General features: G+C 41.1%; 1 protein-coding gene across 1 annotated transcript; it reads left to right on the top strand.

The window, feature by feature from the left end:
* The first annotated feature begins 3249 nt into the window (after positions 1-3249).
* LOC142948138 (fibulin-7) lies at positions 3250-8536 on the top strand. Its single transcript, XM_076090020.1, has 7 exons — positions 3250-3330; positions 4568-4721; positions 4813-4983; positions 5064-5324; positions 5730-5867; positions 5962-6097; positions 7961-8536. Exons 1-7 carry the CDS (start codon positions 3250-3252, stop codon positions 8319-8321), a joined length of 1302 nt encoding a protein of 433 aa, XP_075946135.1. The 3' UTR covers positions 8322-8536.
* Positions 8537-12355: the final 3819 nt, after the last annotated feature.

The following is a 12355-nucleotide window of genomic DNA, read 5'->3' as shown; positions in this document are numbered from 1 at the left end:
TCCCCTAGTGGATGAAAATATGGTTATTTACAAGTGGAAATCAAATTGCATGATTTTATTTTTCTGCTACAGCAAAAAACATCATGCCGTGTAAATCACATATCCTGTGAGAAAAATATTAGAAACTAAAAGAGACAATATAATTTTATAGGGCTTTTATTGTGAAAGGTAAGAACAGGAGGAGTGGATCTGGTCTGTGCGGAATTTGCCTTCATGTTGTTGTTCAAAACATACACTATAGTATAGGCGACATGTGTTAAAGCTGCATTCTCTCTAGTGTCCACCAGGGGGCGACTCCTCTGGTTGTATAGAAGTCTATGAGAAAATGACTCTACTTCTCTCTTGATTTATTACCTCAGTAAACATTGTAAACATGAGTTTATGGTCTCAATCTCTAGTTTCAAGTCTTCTTCAATACAGCATGATGTTCATTTAGTACATTATGGTCCATTTAGAGTCAAACAGACCATAAAGCAGGGGATGCTTTAGGGCGGGGCTACACGGTGATTGACAGGTCTCTATCAGAGACGTATACGGCGTCTCAACCTCACTCTTCCTCAGTCCAAATATGGTCACTTCCTGTTCACTGGTTGCAAAAAAACAAGATGGCGACAGCCAAAACAAGAACTCAATGCCTTCAATTGCAGTGTGAAAGCTCATAAAATCGACCTCATTGTGAAAAAATGATGATACTTATATATCACGTGGTATTCCCGTTCTTTGTGAAACAACAGTTCCAAAAAAATGCATTGATGTCTGAATTAATTGTACAAAGAAAAAAGAAAAACAACGCCCCTTAAAGGCTTTTAAAGGGTCTATTCACCCAAATCTGTCACAAAATCGTCTTATTTTTCGGTTTTGTAGAAAATAGTCTGATTGAAAACATTTGACATTATCACAGTAGGTCTCTAGATTAGTTTCATTTTCATATATGATGCTTTTTTTAAATGACTTTGTTTAGTATTGAATAGTATTTGTGTGGAGGCAGAAATCTCTAAACCTGGACGAATAAAACCAAAACTATCAGCATGAACTGACGCTTTAAATATCCGATCTTTAAGTTTCAGCGTGTGAAGTCGAGATCGTTTCAGTTAAAACTCTTCACAGAAAAAATAAATGTGTTCACCTCTGGAATATCGGAAGCTTTGATTGGTTGATAAAAGTTTAATCAGCGTTTATAAATTGACCCGACCAACCGTCCGTCATCCAACTCGGCTTTAATTACAAAACCCATTATGTGATTTCATTTTAATTAAAGCTGTCCCATCTAATTAAGATGTGAAGATGAGGAGAGCCGCTGCGTCTCCCGGGCTTCTCTGTTTATCTCAGAGTTTAACCTCCGTCAGCAAACTCCCAGCATGCATTTCAACGAGGGTTTATCCATCAGACCACAGGGTCGGTGCAACACACACACACACACGCACACACATACAAAAACACACACACATGCACACACACACACACACACGCACACACACACACACACACACACACACACAATCTCTTTCCGTAACCACAAATATATAAATAAACAAATATTACTTTACTTTGAAATCAATCAGCATATAAATAGTACACTATATTAAAGTATACTTAAATGTACAGATTCAATATTATTCTAATGTATTTTTGAGTTGTATCAACTCATTATTTTACTGAAGCTGAAGAAGCTTTTAAATTTAAATGTCTTTAATTTAGTTACTTTAATTTAGAAAAGGACCAGATGAGTCTGATTGGCTGAAACATCTGTCAATCATGCAAATACACTCAAACATAACCTGCTTTAAGGCTGAATATCTTCTTATAATGTTACTGTTGTAATGTTTTGACTTTGTATTTTTAGAGAAAACTACAAAAAAATATAAATATATTGGATCTGAAATTATCAATGAATTGATTATCATCAATCAGCATTATTTTACTGTTGGAAAAAGGAACAAAATCAACAAAAATACTTACAAAAGATATGAATATTAATCCAGTAGTAGTACATTATTAAAATACGGTGCTTAAGTAGACCTTTTCAGCAGTATTTCCATTTAATGGTACTTTATACTTTATACTTTATACTCTTCTACATCTCAGAGGGAAACACTGAACTTTTTACTGCTCTACATGTATTTCAGTTACTAAACAAAACCAATGATGATAAAATAAGATGCATTCCTACAAACTGGCATTCTGCTCAAACATTAATCATCAATATTAATAATATGATAATATAATAAATGATAATATAACACTCACAGCAATGAGTACTTTTACTTTTCATACTTTTAATACATTTAGCTAAATATACTTACATACTTTTACTTATAAGTAAGATTGTGTATTCAGGAGTTAAACAGAGTATTTTTATATTGTTGTATTAGTACTTTTATATTAAAGTAAAGGATTAAAATACATATTTAATTAGAATACTAAAAGCTTTTTGTTTGATTACAGTTTCATATTTTTACAGAAGCAACAATAAAACAAACAGAAACAGAGTTCATCTGAAAAGACAAACTTTAGTGAATCAACTCTTTCATCCTTCATGTGTTTCTTCACAGATCAAAGCTTCATATTCTAATTAGTGACTCCACCAGCAGAAATCATAATGCACCCAAAGTACAGCTCAGCCACATGAGAGGAGACGTCTCTGACTCTTTGGATTCAAAGGGAAAGACTGCAGCGCCGCCTGGTGGACGCCGCGCTCACTGCACCAACACTACTACATCGTATAGTTACTTATAATACAAAGAAATCTTCTATTTTATTTAAACTGCTGTCAAGGAAAATGTAACAGGAACACAGGTTCTATATTCTAGAGCAAATATTTATCATTTCTCCCTCTCTCTCTCTCTCTCTCTCTCTCTCTCTCTCTCTCTCTCTCTCTCTGAGGATAATAATCCAGGCGGGTGTATCAGTAGACATGGCCTCCCTGTCATTGGGGTTTTTCGGCTGTAATTGGAGCAGAAGTCACATTCCTGAGCGGTCACTTTAAAAAGCAGCTGATGATGATTAAAAAGAAAGAAGACGCCAACGCCAAGGTTCCAGATGTGGGAGTCGCTCTCTTCCTCCTCCTCCTCCTCCTCCTTCTTCTCCTCCTTCTTCTTCTCCTCCTTCTTCTTCTTCTACTTCTAAATATCTGGCGGGGGGGGGGGGGGCATTTTTGTCATGTGCCCTCGAAAAGCACCCGAAGCCGAGGAGATGATTTAGTTGTTGAGACGCAGCCGAGGAGTCAGAAGCACCGAGAGGTTCATCAGGATGAAGATCGTTCTGCTGATGATGTGTCTTCATCACATGTCTTCTTCTTCTTCTTCTTCTTCTGCTGCTGCTGCTGCTCAGGTGAGTTCAGGTGACTCTGGTTCTCTGTGTTCCTGTGCAGGCAGGTCATTTATTGTCTTTGCATCCAAAACAAGAGTCCTAACATTAATGTTTTATACTCTCTTTACTTCACATGCAGTAGGTTGATGCAAAGATAAGAGCAGCAGTTTAAAAGGATGAGACAAAATATTAATATTGTCAAACTTATGTCACAGAAATAGTTTTATTTTATTCCTCAAAGTTGAGCTGTTTTTCGGTGAAATGTTGAAATCTGAGTATTAAAATAATTATTATAATAATAACAATAACTGTTATTATACCCTGCCTTGGATAAGCGGGAAGAAAATGGATGGAGGAATAATAATGATTGTATTATTATTTAAAATCAGTTTTAGTTTATTTATTTTCTAGGTTTCACATTAATGTGTCTTTGCATAATCACAGCAGGCGCTGCACGATAAAGAATTTAGTTTATTGCTGAATTTCTCGTGCAGTTTCTTTTCCAACGAGCTGAACTCAGGTTCAGCCTCCTCTGAACCAGTGGGTCGCTGCTGGAACACACCTCAGAGAAACGCCTCCACACACACGGACCAGAGGCCTCTGTGTGTCCTGTTACCGTGTTTCAGCCCTCAGCTGGAGGTCAGCGGCGAACCCGGGTCCCATTTTCACTCAGGTGTTACTGCAGCTGCTCTGAAAACCTCACCTCTATGTACAGACCTCACACCTGAAGCCCACTGCGGACTGGAGCCAGACTGGACCGGTGGGGGGGGGGGGGGGGACGAGTTCCTCAGAGGTTTCTTTATGGTTTAACAAGAACATTTGTAGCTTTGGAGGAAGCCGTCTGGCATTTTCAAAACATGTTTGTGTATCTTCGGCCCTAAAGTCAGTTGAGAAATCACATTTTTTCTCCGGGACAAAGATACTGAAGCTCCAGGATGTGTTTAGCCTAGCTTAGCACAATGACTGGAAGCAGGGGGGAAACCATCTTTTTGATGAACGGACGTTTGTCGAGGCTGACTGGGGTCAACAACTCCAAAAACAGATTTATATTCTGAGAGCTATTATAAATATTTATTATTTATTTATTTAACTTTATTTCCTCAACAAACGTCCAATAAAAACAAGGAAGTAGCCAAAAAGACAGTAGATCCGAAAACCACCTGTTGGGGAAACTCAACAGGTGAAACATTCCAGCAGCATTGGAGACTGTCCCCTAACGTCTCCTTGTCTCCTTGTCTCCTTGTCTCCTCGTCCACAGGAGTGTCCATCCACCCACGACCTGCTGACCTCTCTGCGGCAGGTGGAGAAGATGTTGGTGGTCCACGAGGCGTCGTACCAGCGGGGCCTTCGCTCCCTCAGGAAGAAGATGAGCGCTCTGCACAACAGCACCATGGCCATCTTCAAGAGCGGCGGTGAGGTCTTCTCTCTTCACCTCTCGGTGACCGATGAACTTTCAGATTTAAAAGAAAGGTTTGAATGAAGAGGTCTCTATCTGCTCCACAGCTACCTGCTCCAAACCAGAACCCCCCGCTCACGGACGCAGGCTGGGCCGGGTGTTTGCTGTCGGACACGAGGTCCACTTCATGTGCAAGCCCGGCTTTGAGCTGATTGGCCCGCGAACACGAGTGTGTTTGGAGTCTCTGAGGTGGAGCGGCCAGCAGCCGATGTGCAGACGTGAGCACTGATGCTGGACCATCGTACTGATACTGGTTCGGTTTCTGAAGTCTTGATTTGTTTTGTTTTTTACTTCTTAGGCTTCAACAGCACCGGAAACTCCATGGCCTCCTTCTCTCCTTCTGCTCCTTCCTCCTCCCTCCCCGTCTCTCTAGCTCTGTCAGCCTCCTCCTCCTCCTCTTCAGCATCTTCACCTTCTCCTTCCTCCTCTTCATCCCCCACATCTTCCTCCCCTCTGTCCTCCATCCGTCCGTCTCACTGCACTCACTTCCTGGGCTCCACCCGCTGCACCTGTGACGTAGGTTTCACCATATCAGGCCGCGACAACAACATCTGCACAGGTGATACATGTTACTCACCAATAACTACTACATCTAATACTACTACTACCACTAGTACCACTACTACTACTGCCACTACTACCACTACTATGTGGAAAGCCAAGTATTTATTCCATGTCCTTGATATCAGACGTCAGTTTCCAGCTTTCATTAGTTCAACTAGTAAACACATTAAGCCTCGCTAGTTAACTAGAAAGAGACTCAAACTAGTTAACTAGTGAGCTTTTTGTCTCTCACTAATTCAACTAGTGGAGGAAACTGACGTCTGATATCAAGGATTTGTAATAAATGATCAAACGACTGCCCATACTCGTACTTCCACTACTACTACTACTACTACTACTACTACTACTACTACTACTACTACTACTACTACTTCTACTGAGGATCTCGTGTGTGTTTCAGATATCGACGAGTGTCGTCTGTTTCCACTCGGTCAGCCCGGCCGGCTCTGCGTCCATCAGTGTGTCAACACTCCCGGCAGCTTCCACTGCTTCTGTCCGGCCGGCTACGAGCTCTCCAGAGAGGGGCGCAGGTGCACAGGTCAGACGTCAAGGGTCACCCCGATCAGTCATGGATGGGGGGGGGGGGGGGGTATGTACACAGACGTGTGGTAACTGTCTGTCTCCGTCCTCAGACATCGACGAGTGTGAGAACCGGATGCAGAACTGCACGGCAGACCAGGCGTGTGTGAACACGTACGGAGGTTTCCAGTGTGTGATGGTGGCGTGTCCTCACATGAACAACGCCACGTACATCAAGACGTCAGCAATGTAAGAACCACGTCCTCCACCTTTAAAGATTTCCTTTGTTTCATCACTGCAGCGCTACGAAGCTCCACACCATCAGTAGGATGTCTTTCAGTCAGTGACAAGTTAATAAAAAGTATTCAAAAGTTCTGTCCCTGATCCACCCAGGACAGTCAATATTACACAGCTCAGGCACCATGAAGTTACCTGATGGTCGGCAATCGTCTAAGCGACTAATAAGGTGCGAAAAAATACATTGAGCAGGTGTTAATTAAAAACAACAAAGACTTCATAATAAGACAAAAGATACGAGTCATCCAAAGACTGTTGTCACGAAGGAGGATTCATCCTCTGGGAACCATGATAAGATAATCCATGTATCCGTAAAGGACCGACCGCTATGCTGCTGTATATCTCCAAATAGCCACGTGGGATCATAGTTTCAGCATTTTCACAACTCTTTGTAAGCATACAAAGCTAATCTAGTTAGCGTTAACTTCAATTCACCGTTAACTGCACAGAAACTAAAGTTGAAGCTCTCTGAGTTTTTGAGACTCAACGGATGTGGACGGATCCAAAGTCACCGTTAGCTAGCAGCTAGCAGCCCTAAAATAATAAAGTGAAATCACATCCCAGCAGCACAATGAAACTGTGAAACAAAGGAAGGGGAGGAGGAACAAAAAGAACTGGGCAGACGAGACAAAGAAAACCTAAACCTCCTCACCACAGAAGACAAAGACTGGGCGATGGAGGGCGATTAGCAAACAATGAGTTCTACCTCCATGTCGACGGTTAGCGCAGTAGACTCAGACTGAGGTTTGGCTTCAAGACGCCCTGCTGAGGCTTTCGTGCTCCAGTCAGCTGATTGGAAGGTTGAGAGGCGAGAAGCAGGAAAGAAACCAAAAGCTGTTATAGTTTGATTTATTCCTGCAGCTGAATCATAATTGTTTGTTTTATTATTAATGCAGGGAGGAGAGTGTGAGCAGACTTAGCGTTGTAGGTCAAAGGTTACGTGTTCATTCTGTGACTTTGGTCAATAATTAACAGTTAAAAGCTTCTTACTATAGATTAAAATAAAGGGTTAGGAATGTCCTCTTTAGTTTGAATGCAGAGAAGATGTTGCTTTTCACGACTGTGTAGCCTTAAAGCTCCGAGTGACGTAAATCTTGTCAAGAGTCAAGAGGTTTCAAAATGTAGCCAGAACTCGTGAACATGTCCAGATACGCAGCAAACAATCAGATTTTATTTTTTTGGCAACTCGGCGATGTCGGCAATGTTGCCGCTCGTAGTGTGAACACAGCATCAGACCGACGGCCTGTTAAACAAAAAATACAGAAGCCAAAGACCTGACTGCCGGCCTTACATCTTTCCTGACTCCGTCAACGTATTGCTCAATTTAACAAATAACGTATGAATCATAACGTTTGACTCCGACAGAAAGACTTTTCATTTCAGCTGGTATTCAACTTTTAACAGCTGTTCTGAGAACTTAAACAAAGAAAAATGGGATTTTGTGTTTTGGTCCACAAGGACAGTTTTTCAAAGTACTGGGGTTTTAGAATAATGGTTCGTTGGACCAGTGGCATGGAGCCGTCAGAGGCGTAAGTAGCATCGTGAAGGTATGAATTGGGGAGAGATGAATTTATCCTGCTGGTCCGGGGAAATAGAATGAGATTTTTTTGGGGGTAGAAAGTTGTAAAGATGAGCGTTATGCTAACAAATTACAACTTAGCTGTTGGTGTGAAAATCCCATCGAGCGGTTGTCGTATTTATCTCAGAATGATCACGTTTCTTCAGAGAGACCAATGAAAGAACGCCTCAAGGTGCAGAGGCGAGACAGGAAGTGACCTTCCTCAAATAACAATATTTCCTTCGTGCTTCCCTCAGGCGCTGCGAGAGGAACACGTGCATGCTGGGAGACAAGGCGTGCACTCAGGCGCCAAACTCCATCTCCTTCCACTTCCTGTCCGTGGTGTCCAACATGTCCGCCCCCCGCGTCCTCTTCCGGGTGTCGGCGGCTCGCGTTCTGGGCGACACGCTGCGCTTCGGCCTGGCGGGCGGTCGGGGGCGGGGCCACTTCAGCGTGCAGCGCTCGGGCCGGCAGACCGGCACCCTGCTGCTGGTGACGCCCATCAAGGGTCCCGCCACTCTGGAGGCCGAGGTGGAGATGAGCGAGCTGGAGCGCAGCAACCTGCTGGGCCGCTACCTCACCAAGGTCACCCTGTTCGTTTCTCCGTACGAGTTTTAGGGCGGAGGATCGATGGGCGGGAGGTTCAGGGTTCACCAGGTTTAACCAAAGTTTGGTGCCAGACATTAAGAGCCTTACGAACTTTTACTGTCTAACTGAAATCACAGAAGTCAGTCGTCCCTTTTACAAGTCACGAATCATGTCAAAGTGAGTCTATTGTTAATTATAGAGGGAATAAAAAAGGGAGGAGCAACTTCCACGTTCATCAAGTGACTGGGTCAAAGGTCGTTGGCAAAGGAGCGGTTGTAAAACTGAATAAATTCTTCTAGATGTAAAAAAAAACCTTAAAATTAATTATCATCGTCATCATTCAAGTTTCAGAGCTAAGCATCACATTTTCTAACAAGAAATAACCAGTGTCCTCTGATCTTTTTACTTTTTCATACAAAAGTAGAAACCAGAAATGACATCCTGTACAATGTAAATCACCTATATTGTCTATTATATTATATTTTGAACTAAATAAACATGTTATTTCCTAGATATTTCATTACCGTCGCTACAACCCAAGAAACAAGTTAAAAACATCACCTCTTAGGATTCTGGGAACAGATTAAAGTGTTTTAAAATGACCCTCCGGGTTTTAATCACAATGTATTTTTTATTTTTTTTTAAATCGATGCTTAGTTCAGTGACTTGAATGTTTTTGCGCAAAATGGGTTCAGATTGGCAGGTAACAAAAGTAACATTTCTATTTGAGTTATTATGCTGTTAAATAGAGACGGAGGGCTTTTAAGCCACGCCCACACACCGGCAGGGGAAAACAAGTCGCTGCTCTCCATTGACTGTGTATTGCGTGTCACTTTCGTATGCTAGCAAACAACAGAAAAATGACCTGCTGTGAATCCAGAAGTACGTTTTTATATAACGAGAAGATGTGTCTCGTTGTAACGGAACGAAAACAGACCGTCCTCCCCGAAAAAAGATGTCTGTGCAAAGAGCTCATTACTATTATGTTTATTGTTCGGCAGCGACCTCTAGTGGTCGTAGTCATTATGACGGGAGCAGAGGATGAAGTCAGGTGACGTAGTTTAAAGAGGTCGGGTCAAACAAACGCACGACGTTCACCCAGGAGACCACTGTTCTTGTCCTGTGAGACCAAAAGTCAACGTTGACGGTAACAGAAGTTAATTTATGTCACATAACTTAAATTATGCAACAAGCACACTTATTTTAAATGTGTTATTAACAGCATGAAAACTGGGCATTAGTAAGCTTTTAAAAGACATTGTAGAGACCCCTGAAATTCTGTTATTGAGGCTTTCAGGGGGTCTGAAGTGTCAATCAAGGGGTCCCCCCCTGAGACCCAGGTTCAGGTCAGAAATGTCTGGTCTTAGGAGGAACGTTGTGAACGTGAAGCCAGGAAGCAGAACCTCGTTGGGGAGGGGGGGGGAGTTATAGTTTTATAACTGTTTTATTATTCTCAGGGTGAAATGTTACTAAGAATATTACTGTACTTAATATTACTGTATTACTGTACTGCAAATTCAAGGTACTTTTACTTTACTTTATATTTCATGCTCTGCTTAGTATTTTTACTGTACTCCATCTCAGAGGTACATATTGTACTTTTTACTACATTTGTCTGACAGCTTTGTATACTTTTCAGATGACAGTTTTTCTGGCAGATATTCTCTAACAGTACTTTGTCTTTATTCTGATTATATTGCTGAAATCACTTTGTCCAACACATAATCAACATGTTTCCTCAGACATCGTGTCGTGTGCAGGTTTAACTTGTGTTCTGTTAGAAGCTGTAAATCATCAACGAAGGTATTTCTGGATGTTTTGAGGCCTTCGAGTACATAAACTGTACTTTTGTTCGATGTGTTTTTGGTCCGTCGGACTGAAGAATTTGACACCGATCTGTCAGACGGCCTGAAGCCTCCACGGACCAGACAGAACGCACACATTAAAAACACACAACAACAACACACACACACACACACGCAGACATACAGGCATCATGTGTTCACGCCGTCCGTCTGCAGACACATTCTCACACACACGTACAACTACAGGAAAAGACGGCACACAGACATGAACTCGTACATCGGACTGTGACGTCAGCTCTGTTCACATAAAATGTTCACACGTGTGTGAGGATTTAAACATGACCAGATACACATATACAGGTCAGAAGTTATGAATCTGCAGATGCTTTGTTGTGTCCAGGCAGAGGAGCGCTCTACATGTCTGACTGGTCTTTAATGCTTTTAGCTTGTAGAAAGTCCTCTTTAGTAACAGATGTTATTTCATTTAGTACACGGAGAACAAAACCAGACCGATAACTGAAAAGGTCTACGTTCACACCGCAGCCGAAGTGCTCAACTTCAGATTTTTTGCTCACATTATTATCTCATTTTACTTTTTTGCATGGCTAACCGCTAACGGCTAACAGAACTACCGGTACACACACTGCTGAGTACAGCATTCTCAAGAGGCAGTCGACTAATTAATAAAAAGAATTAGATATAGTTTGATGATCTAGTTGTTTAAGTCGACGCTAAAGCAAGATTGAGTTCCAGCGTCTCAAATGTGACATTTTGTTGCTCTTTTCTAATTGATATTATTGTAAATTGAATATATTTGTGTTGTTGACTGTTGGACGGACAAAAGCAGACACCTGACGACGTCACGTTGGGCTCAAGAACATTTATCATTATTCTTTCACATTTCATTGACTAAATATTCTGTTAATTAAAAACCTGATTATTGGACGCAGAAAATCCGACAGTGAAGCATGTTAGGTTTCACATGTTACAAAGTTATCATTATGAAATGAAGCATATAGACATACTGATATATGATATAAAGAATACAATTAAATAAAAGCAGAGAACATTGAACTAAAGGTCAAGTTTGTAGTCGATGATTTTCATACCATTCCTAAATATACTGAAACCACCGGCAGGAAGACTGCATTTAAATAAAAGACCTAAACAATGGTGGGCTGCAATGTAAAGTGCACTGAATGTAGATTTGTAGTCAACAGACTCAATCATGCAAACACCACAGACGAGTCCTTTAATTCATTCAGCGGAGACATTTCGGCCTTCAATGCTTGTTTTAAGTGTGTTTATGTTTGTTTTTCTGTAAATATTCCTTTGATTTGTATCACTGCTACTCAACTAAAAACACCTATTTTACTGCTGATTGATATTAACTGATGTAGTCTCATGTATTCTAATAACTGCATTACCTGCCATCAAGTCTGTTAAATCAATAAAAACGGAAGTATTTACACATTACTTAAATGTTCCAAAATCATATTTTATATTTTGTGATTATAAGAAGTGTTGCATACTGACACAAATTACAGAGCAGTTTATGAATAAGACAACAGTTATTTGATTTTCTCTCTTTTTCTTTTTAAATAAAAAAAGATAAATAAAGTCACAATGTGTGTGATTAAGTTATTTTGTTTTTTTTTGATATCACAGCTGAATAAACAGCTGATGGTGTTTCTAATGACACCAAATCATGTGATTAAAAACACCATCAGCTATTTACATCTTAAAGATGTACACCAGCCAAAGACAGCTGGTGATCTGTTAAACTGACTTCTGGTGACTCTGAGCTCCACAGAATCCCTTCAGCTCATTACATAAATCAATAAATTCAAATCAGGTTGAGATAACAACATATGAGATCAAAGAGGAGCCATTTAAAAACCCATCAGTCATGCAGAGCATATGCACTACAGCCCCAAATCCACCCCGACACTAAAGGGAGGGCTGGTCATCTCTCTCAAACACACTTCTGAAATGTTTCATTCAAATATTAATTACATTCTGGATGTTCAGTGTTGACGACTTGGAGACGTTCTCTCTAAATGGAGCATCTTCTGGAGCTCGTGTTGCTACTTTCACTGTAAACGAGTTCACAACACTCGGCTGGGTTTTTAGGTCGGATCAGTTTTATATTTTATCGACATTTACTAGTTTCTGAAGACTAAATAGTGAACGAGGGACAGTAAACCTGCTGTACGTCCATCGAGTGTCACGACCTCCTGACGAAGACCAATGGTGGAA

Source organism: Anarhichas minor, unplaced genomic scaffold (genome assembly GCF_050575085.1).
Source record: "Anarhichas minor isolate MPS153535 unplaced genomic scaffold, ASM5057508v1 ptg000011l, whole genome shotgun sequence".
NCBI classification, from domain to species: domain Eukaryota; kingdom Metazoa; phylum Chordata; class Actinopteri; order Perciformes; family Anarhichadidae; genus Anarhichas; species Anarhichas minor.
This window is presented reverse-complemented; position numbering and strand designations above follow the sequence as displayed.